This window comes from Eriocheir sinensis, chromosome 2 (genome assembly GCF_024679095.1).
Source record: "Eriocheir sinensis breed Jianghai 21 chromosome 2, ASM2467909v1, whole genome shotgun sequence".
NCBI classification, from domain to species: domain Eukaryota; kingdom Metazoa; phylum Arthropoda; class Malacostraca; order Decapoda; family Varunidae; genus Eriocheir; species Eriocheir sinensis.
This window is the reverse complement of record NC_066510.1, coordinates 529,961-553,408: the sequence shown is the minus strand read 5'-3', so window position 1 is coordinate 553,408 and position 23,448 is coordinate 529,961. Positions and strand designations below refer to the sequence as shown.

Sequence of the window (23,448 nt, the reverse complement as noted above, 5' to 3'; positions counted from 1 at the left end):
ATTGAAGGACACAAGGTTCCTTCTGCCCCAATCGGAAATGATAGCAAGGTCTGACGTTAAAGTTCTGCAGCCTCCAGTCTGGATTCGTGTACTTCCTGTTGAGAGAGTCTTCTATTGAAAGAAGTTGAATAATGCAGAGTGGAGTCGTCGGCGTATGAGGGGACAGGACAGTTTGTTATGGAAAGAAGATCATTGATGAATAACAGGAAGAGAGTGGGTGATAGGACAGAGCCCTGTGGAACGCCACTGTTGATAGGTTTAGGGGAAGAGCAGTGACCGTCTACTACCGCAGAGGTAGAACGGCCGTAAAGGAAAGTGGAGATAAAGGAACAGAGAAATGAATAGAATCCGAAGGAGGGCAGTTTAGAAAGCAAAGACTGGTGCCAGACTCTATCGAAGGCTTTCATCTCCTTGGCTCCCCAATCCCTCCCCTTTTTCCATTTTTCAATGAACTCATTATTCCAATGAACACTTGTGAGATGTTGTGACATTATACAGACAAACATTGAGTGCAGTGTGTCAGTGGTGCCACGAAGCGTAGAGAGTGCTGTGTGTGTCGCCACTGCCCCGTCATCTATCCCGGTCCTGCCGACACGCTCAGGCTCAGAAAGACACATTCTCAGTCACCCAGCAGCAGGGGAAGGGCATTTCAAGTGACAGTGCAGTATGGTAGCTTCGTCACTCAGGAGGAGCAAGTTGCACGCCACTTTTATCAAGGCTCTGCACTTGTTCCCACAGCTGCGACATCCAGCCGGGTAGCAACCATCACCGGTGTCTCGCCGGCCCAGGAGCTTAGCACCTCATTACTAACCCTGGGTACCTGAGTGACCTACAAGATACTGCCCACCTGCATTCCCACCATCAACTGTCACCTGAACCCAGCGTCTGATCTGAGGATTAACACCTTATCGTCCTCTGGAAGAGACCGCCCCTCATCTCCTCCCGACATCACCAACATCGTTGTATTCAGCAAAATAGATCTCCTCTTTCTCTGTAGGCACACCCCAGACGTTGCTGTTGTGCCGCCATCCTGCTATAGTCCATCGACTCTAACTTGAGCCCTGTGGCTTGGCCTAGAGAAACCCCCATTTTTTACAGATCTCGCGATGACCTGCGCATGGCGATCTGTCTCACTGTTAGTCTGTACGTTATCTATTTATGGAATATATACATATTCATAATACGACTGCATGGTGTTATGAATGGCTTGGGATTAGAAGGAAAGACAACGACTTAGTAAACCTTCCATATCACTTGGCAACGTGGATCATGCGACGATGCCGCCTGACGGACCTTGGCAACAGGTGCCAAGCCGCACCATTCAGCGTTACGCCATAATGGACAACAAGTAGATCTTACTCTCGCGCCCTGCACAGCCATGCAAGAGAGAGAGAGAGAGAGAGAGAGAGAGAGAGAGAGAGAGAGAGAGAGAGAGAGAGAGAGAGAACGAGGTAGAGACCCTCCCTGAGGAGAGTAATGGATTGATGTGGCACCAGCGCGGTCTCGTGAGGAATACATGAGTTGCGCCCATTGGCTCAAGTTAAAATCGATAGACTATAACAGCTGTTTGCTAGGAGGTAAAAGTGCTCCCTGCCGCTGTTACCCTAACAGTGTTGTTAAGGCCTTAACAAGCTTTGTGAATATCTGTTAGCGCTTAACAGAAAAATGTTAAGGCTAACAGGAATTTGTTAGTCTCAACAGCTGTTTGCTAGTTGTAACAAGTTTTGCGTATACGGGGCTGTGATGAATGAACCACACACACACACACACACACACACACACACACACACACACGTCATGGAGGTGGGCGGAGCTTATGAGCCAGCCGGCGAATCAGCGATGAGTGCGGCGCGGGGCTAGAAAACCTTTCCTACCTTCCTAAATATCCCTCCGGGCAGCATTATTCGGAACTGTATACTGGCTCGGCCCCATACCCACAACCAGCTGCAGAACGCTTAACCTCAGGCCTTACTATCCTTTCAGACTGGGGTAAAAGGAACCTTGTGTCCTTCAATGCCTCAAAAACCCAATTTATCCACTATCAACTCGATAGAATCTTCCAAACACCTATCCCCTATTCTTCGACAACATTCAGCTGTCACCATCTTCAACACTAAACATCCTCGGTCTATCCGTAACTCAAAATTTTAAATGGAAACTTCACATCTCCTCTCCTCGAGGCTGGGCGTTCTGTATCGGCTCCGTCAGTTCTTCTCCCCTGCATAGTTGCTATCCAAATACAGGGGCCTTGTCCGTCCCCGTATGGAGTATGCCTCTCACGTGTGTGTGTGTGTGGGGGGGGGGAGGGGGGGGGCTCCACTCATACAGCTCTGTTGGACAGAGTGGAGTCTAAGGCTCTTCGTCTCATCAGCTCTCCTCCTCTAACTGATAGTCTTCTACCTCTTAAATTCCGCCGCCATGTTGCGCCTCTTTTTATCTTTTTTTTTTTTTTTTTTTTTTTACAACCAAGGAAGCAGCTCAAGGGCATAAAAAAGGAAAACAATAATAAAAAAAGCCCGCTACTCGCTGTTCCTAAAAAAAGAAACAAAAGAGGTGTTCAAAAGCAAGGTCAAATTCGGGAGGAGAGATGTCCTGATACCCTCCTCTTGAAAGAGTTCAAGTCGTAGGCAGGAGGAAATACAGACGAAGGAAGATTGTTCCAGAGTTTACCAGCGTGAGGGATGAAAGAGTGAAGATGCTGGTTAACTCTTGCATAAGGGGTTTGGACAGTATAGGGATGAGCATGAGTAGAAAGTCGTGTGCAGCGGGGACGCGGAGTGGGGGAGGAATGCAGTTAGCAAGTTCAGAAGAGCAGTCAGCGTGGAAATATCGATAGAAGATAGAAAGAGAGGCAACATCGCGGCGGAATTTAAGAGGTAGAAGACTATCAGTATGAGGAGGAGAGCTGATGAGACGAAGAGCCTTAGCTTCCACTCTGTCCAGAAGAGCTGTGTGAGTGGAGCCCCCCCACACATGAAATGCATACTCCATACGAGGGCGGACAAGGCCCCTGTATATGGACAGCAACTGTGCGGGGAAGAACTGGCGGAGACGGTACAGAACGCCCAGCCTCGAGGAAGCTGATTTAGTAAGAGATGAGATATGAAGCTTCCAGTTGAGATTTTGAGTTAAGGATAGACCGAGGATGTTTTGTGTTGAGGAAGGTAATAGCTGGGTGTTGTCAAAGAATAGGGGATAGTTGTTTGGAAGATTGTGTCGAGTGGATAGGTGGAGAAACTGTGTTTTTGAGGTGTTGAAGGACACCAGGTTCCTCTTGCCCCAATCGGATATAATAGTAAGGTCTGAGGCTAAGCGTTCTGCAGCCTCCAGCCTTGAGTCGTTAAGTTCCTGTAGGGTGGGTCTTCTATTAAAAGAAGTTGAGTAATGCAAAATGGAATCATCGGCGTAGGAATGGATAGGACAGTTCGTTTTGGAAAGAAGATCATCAATGAACAACAGAAAGAGAGTGGGAGATAAGACAGAACCCTGTGGGACACCACTGTTAATAGATTTAGGGGAAGAACAGTGACCGTCCACCACAGTAGAAATAGAACGGACAGAAAGGAAACTGGAGATAAAGGTACAGAGAGAATTATAGAAACCGTAGGAGGGTAGTTTGGAAAGCAAAAATTTGTGCCAGACCCTATCAAAAGCTTTTTATATGTCCAGCGCAATAGCAAAGGTTTCACCGAAACAGCTAAGAGAGGATGACCAAGAGTCAGTTAAGAAGGCCAGTAGAACGCCCCTTGCGGAACCCATACTGGCGATCAGATAGAAGGTCAGAAGTGGAAAGGTGCTTTTGAATCTTCTGGTTAAGGATTGATTCAAAAACTTTAGATAGACAAGAACGTAAAGCTATAGGACGGTTGTTTGAGGGATTGGAACGGTTACCTTTCTTAGGCACAGGCTGTATGAAAGCATACTTCCAGCAGGAAGGAAAGGTAGATGTTGACAGGTAGAGGCGAAAGAGTTTGACCAGGCAGGGTGACAGCACGGAGGCACAGTTTTTTAAGAACAATAGGAGGCACTCCATCAGTTCTATCGTTATTTTCACGCTGCCTGCTCTTCTGAACTTCCTAACTGCATGCCTCCCCCCCTTCCGCGGTCACGCTGCACACGACTTTCTTCTAAAGCTCATCCCTTTACTCTAAGTCTATATACACCAAGTCAAGTAATACGCAGGTTTGTGGGAGGAGACACTGCCGAGGCGTGGTTTGTGCGTGACACTGCTTGGAGCCAAACTAGAGAATGTAGAAACAGGGATTTAGAGAAAATGAGGAAAGGAGGACTAATTTAAATCAATCACTTCAACATGCCCTCCCTCACACCCCACACCGCCGTTTGTAGTCATTGAAATTACAGTCACGCAATAGCACAATAAAAATACATATTTTTTCGTCAGTGGCTTGCCTAAACGCGCTGTGAAAGAGGGCGAGAATGCACATCCAGAGTGCACACACGGCCCCAACTTTAGTCACCCCTGAACTGGCGGGTATTTTTTTAATTGGCTCCAAGTGACTTCATCCCGCCGCTCCGCCCCAAAACCGCCTCCTGCGCGTACCGGTCGCAGTTCTGAAGCAGAGTGACTTGACTTGGTATATATAGACTTAGCCTTTACTGTCCAAATCCCTTACGCACGAGTTAACCAGCATCTTCACTCATTCATCCCTCACGCTGGTAAACTCTGGAACAATCTTCCTTCATCTGTATTTCCTCCTCCCTACGACTTAAACTCTTTCAAGAGGAGGGTATCAGAACACCTCTCCTCCCAAAATCGACCCCTCTTTCGGTCACCTCTTTGGATTATTTTTAGGAGCAGCGAGTAGCGGGCTTTTTTTTATTATTGTTTCCTTTTTTTTGTGCCCTTGAGCTGTCTCCTATGTTGTAAAAATAAAAATAAAGATGTCTGCCAGACCGAGCCAGTCACGACGCAGGAAGAGCTTGGACAATGACGTCATAAACAGTTTCTATTTAACAAATATATGAAATCGATATATTGTTGCCTTAATAATAACAACAGAGTGGGTAGCAATAGTATAAAAAAAGCGGTAGTTGAAAATACTTTTAATGCATTTTCTTAAGCTTGCAGCCAAAGACATCGCTGTTTATATGATGATGAAGGATGCAAAGTTGCCATGTACACTCGGACACAGTAATAGTGTAACCTCCAGATTGAGCAAGGAAGTTATGCCGCTTCGGGCCCCCCACCCCTACCACACCACTCTACCAATAGCTTTTTATTCCATGCCGATTTTTTCATAGAATTCTTAAGCTACTGTAAAAAAAAAAAAAAATGTCACCTGACAAAGAAAATTCTCCTGAAGATGATGGTATCAATAGATAATTGATAACTAAGAAAGGAAGGGAGGTAAGAAAGCTTTTATACAAAATTGTAGGCGATGGACGAGTGGCTTCGTAGCGTAAAAACACATAATATAGCCTATTCTTACAGTTTAATAAGTTCATTATATAAACTTGCTTATCTCCCTTCCTTCTTAACGTATCGATAATCTGTTGACACCATCATATCCAGGAGTATTTTTTTTAATCAAGTGGCATGGTTTGTTTTTACAGTAGCTTAATAATTCTATGGAAAATTGGCATGAAATAAAAAGTGGTATAAACCTTTATAACCCGTCTTTGACTTCAACTCGCATTGTTTCCTTTATTTTTAGTCAGTTTGAATTGTTTTCAACACAGTCATAATCTGCATTCCTTTTCCTGTCCACTGATGAAAAAGGCAAGTATGTATTACGCGACATGAATTGCCTACGAAGCATAAAAGCAAAACTTGAAGTGTGGCGAGGTCTGTTTCCATGGTCGCCTCTCTCTCTCTCTCTCTCTCTCTCTCTCTCTCTCTCTCTCTCTCTCTCTCTCTCTCTCTCTCTCTCTCTCTCGTCTTTGGTATAGGAGCGGCGCACTGCATATTATCTCACAGCGAAAGTGGTACATGGCAACTGTGCATCCTTCATCATTTTAACAGAGATAGCTTAAGAAAATGCTTTAAAAAGTATTTTTCAACTACTCCTTTTTGGACTATTGTTACTCATACAGTGTTGTTAATCGTAAGGCAACTAAATATTGATTTCATATATTTGTAAAATTGAAACTGATTATGATGTCATTGTCCAAGCCCTTCCTGCTTCGTGACTGGCTCGGTCTGGCTGACACATCTGACTGTTGAATGTCTGATTGTGGGTATGGGGCCGAGCCAGTATACAGTACCGAATAATGCCTCCGGGCAGACCTCCATGGAGACCCCCTTCCCATTCTGAGTACCTCAAGGCATGATCTGTCGGCTTTCTCAAGCAACGAACTCTGCCCTTGGCCTCCTCCTAATGGCGTTGATTTACAAAAAGAACCCGTTTGGAATGGTCGGCTTCTGAGTAGCGTGTCACATACATAATTACATATATATAGCCAGAGATGGCGTTGACGGACTATGCAATTATATATGTCGCCATACTGTAACACAAAGAGCACAAGCGACATGATGATCCCGAGCTTTGTCCTTCTGCACAGGAATTGACAACGCCATATACTAGTGTTGAACGAGGCCAGAACACCGTGGGCCAAGGTGATCGTCGCCGATCGCCGATCGTCGTTGTTCTTAACTACTTTACCATGGTTCGTTAATTTTTTTGAGACACCAGTGTCCTCGACACATGCATGAATAGACTATTGTTTCATCTAGCAAGTCCACAAACATCAGTACCTTGGTCTTGGCCCAGGAGCCATGCTGGACTCTTAAGCCAAGACAGGTGTTTGATGGCTTACTAGATAAAGCAGTAATGTCTGGGCTGGGAAGTGTCACTAAGTCTTACGGCGGTGTTATGGACCTGATCAGCACGAATTTATGGCGTTATCGATACCTGTGCAAAAGAGCAAAGATCCGGATCTCCAAAGCGATAGTGCCAGTAAGCATTCCTGGCGGTACCTGGGGTTGGCCACAGCTTGTTATGGGGCATTAAAGTGCTTTATAGCAGCGTCATTTTGCTTGGCCCATGCTGTCCCCCGGAACTCATCTTGGATCCTCTTTATTGAGTTTATATAGAGTTTAGGTTGATAAGTTATCTTCAGAACAGCATGTAGGTAGTCTTAAGCCATCCGTCAATGACCAAAAATTGTCATCTTGTTACGGCGAGCGGGACTTAATCTCGGATTCTCCGGGACACCGTGCCCTTACGCCGATGTAGACATTATTTTATTCCAGTTTTCGATTAATATAAACTAATATTCGTGTTTGGATCGTTCTCAGTATTACCTGGATCACAGAGGCGGGACTCTATGACCACTGGATGAACAGCGTCACATCTAACTCGACCGTGTGTCAGCGGCCTCCTATCAAGATCACCGTCAGGACCTCCCTTTCGCTGAGGAACGTATGGGTACGTATTCATTTGTAAACTTTTTTTTTACAATTGAGATCATGATAGCACGAAACTGTGTACAAATCTGTTCCGTATATAATTCATACCAGACAGGGTACTTCGTTAACCACTTTCGATAATGCATGTTGGTATTGAAAAGGTATTAAAAAAACATCTGGTCTAAATAATGAAAGAGATTTGCCAACAAAAATGGACTGGTCTCGGAAACAGAATACCCCTGAGTACCCCTTCAGAAAGCCTACCGGTGACCGTAAAATACACAAATTAAATGATGAGAAGTCAGTACGATGAAAACTATGACACACACTGTGCAGGGAATTGAGGAGCAGGTGAAGAAGCCCTGATGTAACTACTATTCCTCTTCCATGGGTATGTGCCCCTGGTTAGTTAAGCTGGGTTCACATAGACGATTTAGAGTCCCATTCGGTCCCGATCAGTGAAAACGGCACTAAACGTGCGGCATCGTGGTCATGGTCGGCGGTAAACGTAGGCGGGGGCGTGGGGTCGTCACCGAGCGGCGGCTGGCGGATAGCCATGGGTAACAGAGAGGATAAGGTGCCGACAATCGTTAGGGACAACTAGAATTTGCTGTCCAAGCTTGTCAGGACGATTAGAGGAAAGACATTTCCTATATATAAGCCTGTCCAGCTCCACAAACTGAAATTCAGCACCATTCCTCACGTGATCAACCCCTCCGGAACTAACCTTGGCCCTCACGTCGCTGAGGGTAGGACAGGAGGCTTGAAGTTGGCCGAAGGCCTCCGGAGTCACAGACAAAGGCTGGAGAGCGGGAACAACAAGGGGATGTAAGCGTTTCATCCTACTAGCCCGGGTCTGAATGACACATACTTGAGGGTGAACTGGAGTAGGCTCGGGAAGAGTGGTGCCAGCAGGCAGTCTGTAACTCGAGGCAGGTGTCCCATCAGCACAAGCAATAGGTGAAGCAATACTGGAGTCGGCAGAGGTCATCGGGGCGTGGTTGGCATCTGGTGGTAGACTATCAGGATCCTTAGTAGCTCTAGCTCCCGGTATATTACCAATTAGAACCGTCGCGAACGTAATGGGGGCCTGCATGACGTTGGTCCATCCTACGAAATACGGACACTTTATGTAGCACCCCAGGATAGGGAACTCATCTGTCCGCCCCAGGTAATCCGCGACCAAGGCTTTCTTGCAGTTGGTGACGTAGGCATCGGGTAGAGCTTCCTCGGACACAACCACACAGGAGCACCCGGTGTCTCTGATGATGGAGGAGTTTCAAGCTCCATTAACCGTCCCGGCAACCTTGTAGGTGTTGACGTTGCTATCTTCCCATGCAGAATCCCACCTTGTGTGGTTGAGGGCTGGCGCTGTCCTTAAAATCTCTGGAATTCTTGCGACAGTTGGGACGGATGTGACCTTCCTCCCCACAGTTGTAACAGCGTACAGTAGCCTTCTTTCCTTTTTCGGCCAAACTAGGAGAAAAAGCTCGGAAAGACTACGTGTCGGTAGGAGAAGACATGGCATTCTTCTTACGAGAGGAGTAAGACCGGAAGTAGTAGTTATGGGCGGCAGCATTGTTGTCAGCAACCCGAGCAGCTTCGGACAAGGTCTTGGGCAGCCGCTCCTTGACTAACAGGCGAACGTCCGGGAAGAGGAAAGAGAGAAACTGGTCCAGCAGCATTAAATCCATCAAGGAGTCGTAGGTGGCTTGTACATCGGAGGCTTCTACCCAGGACTTGAAAAGACGCTTTAATTGTGTTGAAAATTGCGCTCCTGAACTAGCACGATATCCATCCGGAGTTTTGTGAAACCCGGTCAGGAACGCTTTCTTAAGGAGTGGATAAGAGTTAGTAGTCTCAGGTGGTAAAGATATGTAAATATCAGGTGCCTTGCCGGTGAGTAAACAGCCTAACATAACGGCATAAGTGGCCTCATTCACACCGAGGAGATCTGCGACCCTCTCGAAGCAGGTCAAGTACGTGGCTATGTTTTCTCCGTCTTTATACTGTGGGAGACGTGGTCTACTCACGGCTTCTTCCAAACGACCCTTGGTAGGTGTTCCTTGGGCGGCGATCCGTGTTAACTCTATTTCCTTCTCAGCTTTTATCTTCATCTTCCTCTCTTCGGCTTCCATCCTCTTCTCTTCGGCTTCTGCTTTCATCTTCCTTTCTTCGGCTTCTGCTTTCATCTTCCTTTCTTCGGCTTCGGCTTTCATCTGTCGCTCTAGGGCACGTTCTTCCCGTTGAATGGCCTGCTGTTGCAAAACAAACTTCCCCACATCGTCGCCAGAGAGACCCAGGCTTTGAGCTTGAGCCTTCAAGGCCTCTAAGTCACTGAGGGGCATGCTGGCAAGGAAAGGCAAGTAGGTGGGAAAAAAATCAAAGGCGCCCTCGGCACTAGAAGAACGCCTATTCAACAAATTCCGACACCAAAAAAAAAAAAAAAATGGTACACTTGAACTCAATACACAAAACACCAAAGTTAATAAGTTAGACCCGAACCACAAAACCACCCCCCAAAAATATATATGGTCACGCTAGACTCAAAAGCAACAAAACAACATTAAAAGGGAAACACCGGCACCGCAAACGAAGAGAACCCTTGAAATCTGCATCAAAGATAACTTGAGTGGATGAAGGTCAGCTTGAGCAACACAGAAAATGGACTTGGCGTCCTACCAATCCACTCGCACAACCAAACGGTCGACAAGAAACACGGTGGAAAGGCAAACCTTGCTTCCGGGCCACAGACAGCAAGCGCACGCTACACCCGACATAACGACCACCCACTCCTAGAGAAACTATATATATATATATATATATATATATATATATATATATATATATATATATATATATATATATATATATATATATATATATCTATATTTTTTTTTGTTTTATATTACCTGAAATCCTGGCGAGGGCGCCCCTTTTTTATGGGGGGCCGATAGGGCGAGAGAGCCACGTTCTCGCTTCCGCGGCCCTTGTTAGCCCCGGAATAAGGTACCTAGTCCCCCCAAGGAGTGAAATGCAAACAACACAACACTTGTAAGACAACTAGTGTATTGTCCTTAAAAACTGTGCCTCCGTGTTGTCACCCTGCCTGGTCAAACTCTTTCGCCTCTGCCTGTCAACATCTACCTTTCCTTCTTGCTGGAAGTATGCCTTCATACAGCCTGTGCCTAAGAAGGGTGACCGCTCAATCCTCAAACTACCGTCCTATAGCTTTACTTTCTTGTCTATCTAAAGCTTTTGAATCAATCCTTAACCGGAAGATTCAAAAGCACCTTTCCACTTCTGACCTTCTATCTGATCGCCAGTATGGCTTCCGCAAAGGGCGTTCTACTGGTGATCTCCTAGCCTTCTTAACTGACTCTTGGTCATCCTCTCTTAGCCGTTTCGGTGAAACTTTTGCTATTGCGCTGGACATATCAAAAGCTTTTGATAGGGTCTGGCACAAATCTTTGCTTTCTAAACTACCCTCCTACGGTTTCTATCCTTCTCTCTGTACATTTATCTCCAGTTTCCTTTCTGACCGTTCTATTTCTGCCGTGGTAGACGGTCATTGTTCTTCCCCTAAATCTATTAACAGTGGTGTTCCACAGGGTTCTGTCCTATCTCCCACTCTTTTTCTGTTGTTCATTGATGATCTTCTTTCCAAAACGAACTGTCCTATCCATTCCTACGCCGATGATTCCACTCTGCATTACTCAACTTCTTTTAATAGAAGACCCACCCTTCAGGAACTTAACGACTCAAGGCTGGAGGCTGCAGAACGCTTAGCCTCAGACCTTACTATTATTTCCGATTGGGGCAAGAAGAACCTGGTGTCCTTCAACGCCTCAAAAACACAGTTTCTCCACCTATCCACTCGACACAATCTTCCAAACAACTATCCCCTATTTTTTGACAACACCCAGCTATCACCTTCCTCAACACTTAACATCCTCGGTCTATCCTTAACTCAAAATCTCAACTGGAAACTTCATATCTCATCTCTTACTAAATCAGCTTCCTCGAGGCTGGGCGTTCTGTACCGTCTCCGCCAGTTCTTCTCCCCTGCACAGTTGCTGTCCATATACAGGGGCCTTGTCCGCCCTCGTATGGAGTATGCATCTCATGTGTGGGGGGGCTCCACTCGCACAGCTCTTCTGGACAGAGTGGAGGCTAAGGCTCTTCGTCTCATCAGCTCTCCTCCTCATTCTGATAGTCTTCTACCTCTTAAATTCCGCCGCAATGTTGCCTCTCTTTCTATCTTCTATCGATATTTCCACGCTGACTGCTCTTCTGAACTTGCTAACTGCATGCCTCCCCCCCTCCCGCGGCCCCGCTGCACTCGACTTTCGACTCATGCTCATCCCTATACTGTCCAAACCCCTTATGCAAGAGTTAACCAGCATCTTCACTCTTTCTTCCCTCACGCTGGTAAACTCTGGAACAATCTTCCTTCATCTGTATTTCCTCCTGCCTACGACTTGAACTCTTTCAAGAGGAGGGTATCAGGACACCTCTCCTCCTGTATTTGATCTTCTTTTTGGCCACCTCTTTTGTTTTACTTTAGGAGCAGCGAGTAGCGGGCTTTTTTTTTTTATTATTGTTTTCTTTTTTTGTGTGCCCTTGAGCTGCCTCCTTTGTTGTAAAAAAAAAAAAAAAAAAAAAAATCAACACACACGGCATACAAATATACATATAACTCCCCCGGCCCGTACGGTCGCTTAGCTAGCTTGAATCATCCCCCACAAACTAATACGTGCACTCACTGGCATCGACAAAGGCGATTAACTTAAAGATGTGGGGAAAGCACTACCTTAGCTAAGACGTACCTGGGGAGTGGGGACTCAGGTTTGTACTCCCAAAAGATGGCAACAGGAGAAGACTGGAGAGAGTTAAAGGGTACCCCACGCCGTTCGACTTCCCAGGGAACGAGCAGCAGAAAGAAGAGCGAGATGGTACCGGTGTTGAGTCTGGCTGTGTTTGTTGGTGGTAGCGAGTGTTATAAGTGCTAGTCGGTTCACGGATAATGAAACTCAGTATCCGTTAGGGTTGCTTTATTGCACAAAAATACAACAAGTCATTAAGACAAACACAACACACAAAAAAAGGTGTTTGTGTGGGTATGCGTTTGTGTGAATGTTGTTTGTGTAGGTTAACATTTAAGTGTTGGTGTATGTGTATAACAATGTGTAACGGTGGACAACAAGAGAACGTGGACGGACAGTCAAAGGTAAACGAATACAAGGAAAGTTAACGATGAAGACGCGACAAGACAGACTGACAGACACAGTGACGATGGACATTACATGAAAACACTGAGAATCTTAGTCTCTCTTTGCAGCACCCCGTTTTCTTGTGTCACTGAGGGGAAGGAACACGCGATTCGAGCGGTGACTGCTACAGATATTCCCCCCCAGTGACTTCATAGAAGGAACGATATCTTCCTGGTGCGGAGTGGTGCAGATGGTGTTGTTTCGGCGACGGAGAGATGGGGCGCCTGGTCTGGGGCCAGTAGGTAAGCCGGCTTGACCCTGTCTACGGAGACCGCGTCCTGAGAACCCAGTCTGTCTATCGTGACAGTCTTTCTGGTCCGTCTCAGGACGCGGTAGGGTCCTTGGTAGGGCTGCTGCAAGGGCCGCCGAACGGCATCCACGCGCACAAAGACGTGGGTGCAGGTGTCGAGGTCCTGGTTGACGAAGGTCTTCTTCGGGGAAGAGCGAGGCTGCACCGGCTGGAGGCTCCTCATGGCACCTTTGAGGCGGGCGGCGAAGTCCTGGACGCCGCAGGGGGCGGTGTCAGGTGTGGGCGCCAGAAGTTCGCCTGGGAGCCGGAGGTTGGTGCCGTACACTAGTTCAGCCGAGGAGTGGTGCAGGTCTTCCTTCAGGGAGGACCTGATGCCGAGGAGGACCAAGGGAAGAGCCAGGGACCAGTTGTCGCGTTGGGTGGATGCCATGAGGGAGGATTTCAGCTGCCGATGGAAGCGCTCGACCATGCCGTTAGCCTGCGGGTGGTAACTTGACGTTCTGTAGCGGCGGATGCCAAGGAGGGTCATGACTTTGTTCCACACGTTAGCCTCGAACTGGCCGCCGAACCTGGAGACCCAAGTAGCAATGAAGGCGTGGGCGACGGCGTCCGTAGTGATGTCAGCGATGGGGGCGGCCTCAGGCCAGCGTGTGAAACGATCCACGCAGGTGAGGATGTAGCGGTGGCCTGCGGAGGGCGGCAGGGGACCAACAAGGTCGATGTGGACATGGTCGAACCTCTCCGTGACGGGCGTGAAGGTGCCGGGTGAAGAGTGTGTGTGTCGCGTCACCTTGGAGGCTTGGCAGTCAGTGCAGGTTTTGGTCCATAGTCTGACGTCTTTGTTAATTCCATCCCAAATGAAGCGGGACGTCATCAAGCGCTGCGAGGCTCGAATGCCAGGATGAGAGAGGTCGTGAAGCTGACGGAAGGCCTGGTAGCGGTGTCGCTGTGGCAGGTAGGGACGGATGGTGGCCGTGGAGACGTCAGCGTAGAGAGTGACCTTGGTGCCTGGGAGTGTGATTTTCTTCACTTTAAGCGCCGGGTTGTTCAGAAGCCTCTCCAGCTCTGCGTCGCCGGACTGATCGGCGGCTATGGCGGCGTAATCAAGTGAAGAGGACGTCACAGCGGTAATGTTGCGGGAGAGGGCGTCAGCTGGAGCGTTGTCTGCACCTTTGATATACCGGATGTCAGTGGTGAACTGCGAGATGTAGTCCATGTGGCGGAGTTGACGTGGTGTATAAGAGTCTTTGTTCCTCAGGAAAGTTGTAGTGAGGGGCTTGTGGTCGGTGAACACGTGGAAACGCCGGCCTTCAATGAAGTAGCGGAAACGTTTGACAGCCTTGAAGATGGCGAGAAGTTCCCGGTCGTAAGCGCTGTACTTGGCTTCAGACTTGGAGAGCTTACGGGAGAAGAAGGCGATCGGCTTCCAGGCGTTGTCGACGAACTGTTGAAGGACAGCACCAGTCCCAGTGTCGGAGGCGTCTGTTGCAATCGAGATCTCCGCGTCATGGGCAGGGAAGGACAACATGACTGTGTCCCTGAGAGCCTTCTTAGCAGCGAGAAAGGCGGCGTCAGCGTTCGGAGTCCAGGCGAGAGTGACAGACTGGCCACGCTTGCAGGGCTTCACCATGGCGTAGAGGGGCTGGAGCATGAGAGAGCAGTGTGGGACGAAGCGGTTGTAGAAGTTAACCATACCCAGGAATTCCTTGAGTTGGCGCTGGGTGGACGGCTTCGGGAACTGCTGGATGGCTTCAGTTCTTGAGTTGAGTGGAGCGATGCCCTCTGGAGTAACAGTGTGGCCAAGGAAGGTGAGGGAAGTAACACCGAACTCAGATTTGTCCACGTTGATCTGTACTCCGTAGTCTTGCAAGCGGGTGAGGACTTGGTGAAGGTGCTGTTTGTGAGAGAACATAAGAACATAAGAACATAAGAACGCAGGAGTCTGCAAGAGGCCGGTAGGCCTGTACGAGGCAGCTCCTTTGACCCTAAGCTCCCGTGTATCTAACCCCACCTAATATCGCTGTCCATGAATTTATCTAGTCTATTTTTGAATGTGACAATTGTATTGGCACTCACCACATGACTGCTAAGCCTATTCCACTCATCCACCACCCTATTAGTAAACCAATTTTTGCCTATGTCCCTGTTGAATCTGAATTTATCCAGTTTAAACCCGTTACTTCGTGTCCTACCCGGTTCTCTTACCAACAAAACCTTATGAATGTCTCCCTTATTAAAGCCCTTCATCCATTTATAAACCTCGATCATGTCTCCACGCACCCTTCGCCTTTCTAGAGAATGCAAGTTTAACTGTTTGAGTCTTTCCTCGTATGGCAAGTTTCTCAACCCCTGAATCATCTTAGTCATCCTCCTCTGCACCGATTCTAACATTTTGATATCCATTCTATAGTAGGGTGACCAGAACTGAACCGCATAGTCAAGATGAGGTCTAACTAATGCTAAATATAGTTTGAGGAAGACTTCGGGGCTTCTGTTGCTTACGCTCCTTGAAATAAATCCCAGTACCCTATTAGCTCGATTTCTAGCTTGAATGCATTGTGCCCTTGGACGGAGATCACTAAGACCCCTAAATCTCTCGCACCCAGACCTACTTATGAGAGTGTCATTTAAGCAATAGTTATGTGAGGGGTTGTTCTACCTACACTCAGAATACTGCACTTCCCTACATTGAACTCCATCTGCCATTTATCCGCCCAGTCATATAATCTGTTGAGTTCACCTTGGAGAATACTAGCGTCCTGATCCGACTCAATTACTCTACCGATCTTGGTATCATCTGCAAATTTACTAACATCACTACTAATTCCTGTGTCTAAGTCATTGATATAAATAATAAACAAAAGTGGACCTAATACCGAACCTTGTGGGACCCCACTGTAACACATCCCCAGTAAGATATTTTAACATTGATTTGCACTCTGCTTCCTATTGCTAAGCCACGCCTTGACCCAGTTCAAAACTTTACACTCTACTCCGTGAGCCTGTAATTTAAGCAACAGTCGTTGGTGAGGAACTTTGTCAAACGCTTTACTAAAATCAAGATAGATTACATCATAATTTTCATCTCTGTCAACCGCCTCAAATACTTTATTGTAGAAGGACAAGAGATTGGTGAGGCATGACCTACCTTTTGTGAACCCATGCTGCGAGTCGTGAATTAAGCTATGTTTCTCTAAATGCTCCCGAATGTTCCTGGCTATTATGGACTCCAGCATCTTCCCTATAACCGATGTTAAGCTAATTGGGCGATAGTTTGAAGCAACTGACCTGTCCCCCTTTTTTAAAATCGGCGTCACATTAGCTACTTTCCATAGGCTCGGCACATAGCCAGTATTTACCGACATCTTAAAGATGTCGGTTAGTGGGTCACTGATTATATCACCTAGCTCCTTTAATACCCTCGGAAATATCCCGTCAGGACCTGGCGACTTGTTCTTCTTAAGCTTATCTATCTCATCCTGAACTACTTGCCTGGTAATGATTATATCCCTCAATTTATCGCCATCCCCGCCCTCGTACACCTGAACTCTTTCTGGTATAGTCGTTCGATCCTCCTGTGTGAATACTGAAAGGAAGTAGTCGTTCAACAATGTGCTCATATTTTCGTAATTTTCTACTAGCTCCCCTGTGTTTGATTTCAGCGGTCCAATTTTCTCCCGTGTTTTTGTTCTATACATCTGAAAGAAGCCCTTAGGATTACTTTTCGCCTCATTTGCTACTTTGATCTCATAGTTCTTTTTTTGCTATCCTGGTGTTTTTCTTAACTTCATCCGGGCTAGCGATGAGTAGATCGTCTATGTAGGCGAAGCAGAAGGGTAAGCCGCGGAGAACTTCGTCGATGAAGCGTTGAAAGGTCTGGGCCGCATTCATGAGTCCAAACGGCATCCTGACGTATTCAAAGAGACCGAAGGGCGTGATGACGGCAGTCTTCGGTATGTCGTCAGGATGGACTGGAATCTGGTGAAAGGCCTTGACGAGGTCCACACGTGAAAAGATGGTGGAACCAGCAAGTTGAGACGAGAATTCCTGGATGTTTGGCACCGGGTATCTGTCCATCTTAGTGCGCGAGTTAAGGGCTCGGTAGGCTCCACAGGGACGTATGTCGCCGTTCTTCTTGGGGACGACGTGGAGGGCTGATGGCCAGTTGCTGCTACTGGGCCGTACAATACCTTGACGCAACAGGGACTCGAACTCGGCCTTGGCTTGACGGTAGCGTTCAGGAGCTAAGCGACGGGCCTTGGCGTGTACTGGAGGTCCTGTAGTCTCTATGTGATGCGTAACGTGGTGCTTGACGGGCATGCTGGCTGAATAGGGCTGTATCAGCGTGGGAAAGGACTTGAGCAGGGCGGCGAACTGGTGGTCCTTGTGAACGACGGCAAGTTGCGAGCTGTCACCTGGTGCTGGTTGAGCATTGGAGAAGATGGAAGTGAGCGGGTCAACCAACCTCCGTCCTTTGACGTCGACTAAGAGGTTGAAGTGCCTTAGGAAGTCAGCTCCGAGGATTGCCTGCGAGACGTTCCCGACGTAGAAGGTCCATTCGAAGCAACGTCGTAGGTAAAGGTCCACTTGCATGGTGTGTCGCGAGTAGACAGGTATTTTGGTACCGTTGGCGGCGTACAGGTGCAAGAGTGGAGGTAGAGTTCGCTGACTGGCGGTTGCTGGGATTATACTGACATCAGCGCCGGTGTCAATCAGGAACTTTGTGTTGGAACGGCAATCATGAAGGTGGAGCAGCGCTGAGGGTTGATGACGAGCGCTATGCTGCACTAGTGCTCGTCCTTGGAGTTTGACGCCTTGTAAGTGCACGGGGTGGTACACCTCGTAGCTTTCTCGCCGAAGTTTTTGTGGTACCAGCAGAGTCCTGGGCTTTTCGAACGGGAGCGGCGCCGACGTCGGTGAGGAGTGGGGGAGCGAGAGCGGCGGCGATCGAGCCGCTCCTCAAGAGAGGTGACTTTCATCGCGAGCAGGGAGACTTGCTTGACGAGTTCGTCAAATTGAGTGGTCCTTTCGGAGACGACGGAAGACACTGAGGAAGTTACCGGTCCAGGTAGAGTTGCCATGAATTCGTCTGCTAACTTGACAATGGCGTCGGGCTTCAGGTCGTCCTTAACGCTGAAGAGGCTGCGCTGGACAGCAGGGGGCAGACGTTGGTAAAACAGCTGTTTGAACAAGTCTGGGTCGAAAGACTGGTACTTTTCGCCGAGCAGCTGCTTCATGCGGCGTAGGAGGTCCGTCGGTTTCTCATTACCCAACTCTTCTTTGGAGAGGAGTTCACGGAGGCGGGTGGCGACATATATATATATATATATATATATATATATATATATATATATATATATATATATATATATATATATATATATATATATATATATATATATATATATATATATATATATATATATATATATATATATATATATATATATATATATATATATATATATATATATATATATATATATATATATATATATATATATATATATATATATATATATATATATATATATATATATATATATATATATATATATATATATATATATATATATATATATATATATATATATATATATATATATATATATATATATATATATATATATATATAAAAAATAGTGACGGTTGAAGGATTGAAAAGACGAAATACCCTAAGAGTCCCAGTATAGTATTTCCAAAGTTTATAATGTTTATATAGATCTAAAGATGACCAAATGAGAGAATTCCTGCGAGACACATGATTGGTCAGAAATTTTCAATTATCCAGCAATTCTGCTTGAAATGGAGCAGAAATGACAGAGCATTTTGAAAACAAGGAACATACGTGCGTGGAAAATCTTAATAATGAAGTGTTGAAGCAGTCAAGGCGATACGAGAACATGGAGATTGGTGGTGACACGTGGAGAAGCCTAAAATATCACTCTTACCCGGGTCACGGGAAAGAGTGTCTCCGTATTTTCAGGACGATATATTAAGTTTGGAAGAGCGGCAATATAAGTCCAGTAAATATAGGTTTGATGATATTGGCAACAACTATTTGCTTATAAAAGTAGTGGTAATGGAGACAAGTCGGATAAACTGAGATTGAATGTTGTAGGCATAACTATAAATAGGAGTCGGGGCTAAGCGGCATACATTTAGGTAGCTTCTGCGTCTACAAATGAAAGATAAAAGAGGCAAGAAAAGATTTGTATGTAATGACAGATTATGATAAACTGATTTCCAGTAGCTATAACGTGTACTCCGACTAACTTCATGTACTCCATATATACAAAGCCTATGTAGCTGGTCAGCGAGGCAGCTATTGTCTTCGGCACTTGTGATGTCACACAACAGTTCTTGGGGAAACTATATAATGACAGCTTGTATATAATTTGAATATCAATATCCCGCCGTCAACTTCTTCCTAGTACTATATTTTTACATTAATATTTCCAATAACTTTCCCAATTAGTATAGAAATTAAAATGATATGGGCCCGAGATTCATGCTGGCTGATAGCCCTGCACACATAAGCCTTTCTCTTTTTCTTGTGTAAGTATAGTGCTATAAAGGCGTTCATACCCCGCAGGGAATGTTTGCCTTGTTTGCTTCTGGCAGTACACTGGGTTTGCTGCTGTTTGTAATGGAGATCATCGCTGGCCGCTGCCTACAGCACTCCATGGCTGCGCCCTTCACTTCGGCATGGTTCCCAGCCCCGTGACACGCTGTAATCATTTTTATGCAACACTATTAAATATGCAGCCTTCACTCGTGTATTATTTGAACATTTTAATCAACTAGCTGTACCTATAAAACCCCCAAAGGTAAGGTAAAGCAGGGAGCATTCTAACATCCGCGTTGTGTCTGTGCTCATCTCCGTCTCTTCGGCCCATCCGCTCTTATCTTTACCATGGAACACACAGAAGGGATGATATTTTTTTGGAAACCAGTTTATTTATTTTGTCTTCTAAACAAAATCAAGGTAAAGTAGCAAGTATTTGAATCTGATGTTAAATTATAGGGATTCCGTTTACAAAAAAAATTAAATTTAGTTGTTGAGTTACATCAAAAAGTGACTGAAGGTACTTGCTACTGTTATCTTGAGGACTGTGACTGGGTGATATCCGGGTCGGGCGCTTAGATGAATAGTTTCCCATCTTGGAGCTCGCCGGTTCGAGTTCCGGAGCCGGAAACACTTTCCTGGGCTGGACTAATTTCTCGTGAGTTCATGTGGAGATATATGAAAGGTGAAAGTCAGTTCGGTATGATGAGACGAAGAGCCTCTGACCCCCTCTGTGAAAAGAGCTGTGTATGTGTCGGCCCCCCCTACCCGCCCCCCAAAAAACATGAAAAAAAAAGCATAGAAGTTGCATACTCAAAAAACAAGGAGGAACAAGTTTTTATTTACAGTAAAGGAGGCAACTCAGGACATTTAGATCATTTAAGAGTTTGGTTTCATGGTTGGATTTTAAGATTTTAGTATAAAAAATTACAAAAAGTAACAGACACAGGCATTGGGAGCTTGGGCATCTTGCCTTGAAAAAGAAGCCAAAAACAAAAAAGGAATTTTAAATATTTCAAATAGAGTTTTAAGCAAAGACAAAAATGAGGTACTGAAGTTGGGTTTCTAATTTGTGTTACATGTCAAGAAATCAAAATGCATCAATCACTTTGTAGCTTATGAGAGGTTGATTTCTAACTTAGCTTATAATCGCAATGACTCTGTAGGTACCAATCATTTAGCTGCATAAGCTTTAATCATCCATATTCTAGTAACCAATGATCAAACACACACAACATTAAATGCTAAAGGGTTTAAATTTAAAAGATGGCAGTAATATTATAATTACCTGGCCAGATAGCATTATTGGAACTGTATACTGGCTTGGTCCCATACCCCAAACCAGCCAATCAACAGTCAGACGTGACAGCCAGACTGAGCCAGTCACGACACAGGAAGGGCTTGGACAATGACGTCATAAACAGTTTATATGTTACAAATATATGAAATCAATATATTGTTGCGTTATTATTAACAAGTGTGTGAGTAGCAATAGTATAAAAAGGAGTTTTTGAAAAATAATTTTTATGCATTTTCTTAAGCTTGAAGCCAAAGACATCTGTTAAAATAATGATGAAGAATGCAAAGTTGCCATGTACACTCGGACACAATAATAGTGTGCTCATAACCATATAAAATGTCAATGTAGAGTTATTGATTCAAAATCATTGCATAGCACGCCAAAAATTACTGCCTTGATTAATTATATACAGTAGTAGTAGGCTGGTGGCCGAAGTGATAGCGTACTGGACCCACATTCGCCGCGTGATGGACGACGCGGGTTCGAATCCTCACGCTACCACTCGGATTTTTCAGTCACCGCCGCGTGGCTTAAAACTACCCACATGCTGTCCTGAAGACAACCCATCAACCCGGACTCTAGAGGAAGCCGTCCAAGCGAATCAAGAACGAGTTCCGGGGGGCAGCATGAGCCAATGCAAGATGGCGCCACTATAAACACTCGCCTGCGCCAGAACGGGCTGGGCCGACCATCAGGCCCCACCTGGAAGAAGCCTTGGGCCGACCATCAGGCCCCACCGGGAAGATGCCTACCGGCGCAATAGGCAACAACGTAAAAAAAAAAAAAAAAAAAAGGCAAGACTGATAACTGTCATCGTCTTTGGTGGAGTAGCGGCGCACTGCATACCTTGTAGCAGTCACCCCTACAAGCGGACGCGCGCTCTACCCCCGGTGACTGAAAGAAAATGTGGTGCGGCAGCATAGAATTTGTTATTGGCTATATGTTTATTCGTTGTGTCATTATTTATGTTTACAGTTAAGGGGTGACCCAACCCCTAACACAAAAATATTAATAAAAAAACAAAGTTTCAAGTCTTTTGGCTTGAAACTTTCAGGATATATTTATAACATGAATACACATATGAGCAAGCAAATGTTGTTCATGATGGCGTCTTGATGATATGACAATGACGTCATCATACTTTAAAATATCCTGGAGACCCCATTTTATATAGCAGGAACTTGAGCTTTGAATTGTATATAGTCTAATATAATACAAATATCGTAACATTTCATTTTGTTCTAAAAATCTTCTTATGTAATGAAATGCTATGATCAAAAGATGAACGTCTCGATTGGAGCGCGTTTTTCAGCCATTTTTCGTGTTTGTTTTCCTCTGACGTGGTCAATTTTCAATTTATTTCAAATATCGAAATGTTTTTATGTGCCTACAACCATCGTAAATAAGTATCCCAAATTTGAAGTAAATCCATAATGTTTTAGATTTTTTATGAATATTTGAATATGAAAAAAACAAGCTTTAAGATAGGGACGTTTAAAGTTTTTCAACACCTTTATATTTTTTTTTGTTTATTTCCAAATTTCTTTTTCTTTCAGTGTACTCGTATACCTTCATTAACATATAGTGATGCATTGTGCCAAAGATCAACATATTATTCAAAGGTTTACCACTGACTGGAGCCACTTACTTGCTTTAGATTTCATATCGAGGTTACCTGTCATCTTCACTAAACTTTCCATATTTTTTCTATTGTACCTTTACCGGCAAAATGCCTCTCTGCTGGGGTGTCCTAAGAATATCAAATCACTGGAAAGTTTTTTTTCATCAGCGAATTTCAGCGGCTTCAGTTATGATTTTTTATTTTTTATCCCTTCATTAATTTATCTAACTTGGGGTGACTGATGGCTGGAGAGATTGTAAGACATCACCGCCATACGCAAGATCAATCCTCTGTAGTGCTCATTTGATGAAAAAATCCGAAAAAATGAGCAACTTTTGGCAAAAATGAGCTTTATACACGAATATTCATGGATCATATTGCCGCGCCCCTTTTTAAAGGGCTACGTCTCTTGTCCTTTTAAACCCCGTAATAGTGAGCTACCGTTGCCAAACAAGTTTCCACATATTCTTAGATGGTTATAGATAAAAAAATATGGATGAAATGCACTTTTCAATTTTTCAAGGTTTTTCACTCTCAGTAAGGGTTGGGTCCGCCCTTAATTGTTAATTTTCAACTGTTCATCAAAACTCAGCTACACTCTTCACACACACATACACCACACACACCAACACATCAATGTCATTTACACTACAGAACATCTACAAAATTACATATTATACACACAACACCATTTTTCATGTGTTTTATAGTTTTTATAACTAGTGTGTACTGTGTAAAAATCAATCTTGACGGATAATGGTTTCTCCTTTGCCTGTGACCAATTAGCAATTGAACACTCGACTACCACCAACAATTGGTGACCCGGAGTCCAAGGTGGCTTATAACTTGTGCCGTAATAAGGGCACAGTTCTCCCAGAGCGGTGGACCTGGGACACCTGATCCATTCGTCTACCCTCTACTGGGGCAAGAAGTCTCACCTCCATCCTTGGGGTTCGTGAGATTGAGCCTCAGATCGGGAGAAACATTACACCCTTGAGTGTAGCAGCCACCTTGAGTGTTTTCCCCCACCCTCCCCGGCACCCTCTGTGCCCCCCTCCAGGCACCCT

At 45.4% G+C, this 23,448-nt stretch overlaps 1 protein-coding gene across 1 annotated transcript in view; it reads left to right on the top strand.

Moving 5' to 3' along the window:
- Window positions 1–23,448, top strand: part of LOC126998055 (uncharacterized) — a 154,810-nt gene that overhangs the window by 118,392 nt on the left and 12,970 nt on the right. The window contains exon 11 of the mRNA XM_050859381.1: window positions 7,259–7,388. Coding sequence (XP_050715338.1) covers window positions 7,259–7,388 — 130 coding nt within the window. The remainder of the gene's footprint in view (window positions 1–7,258; window positions 7,389–23,448) is intronic.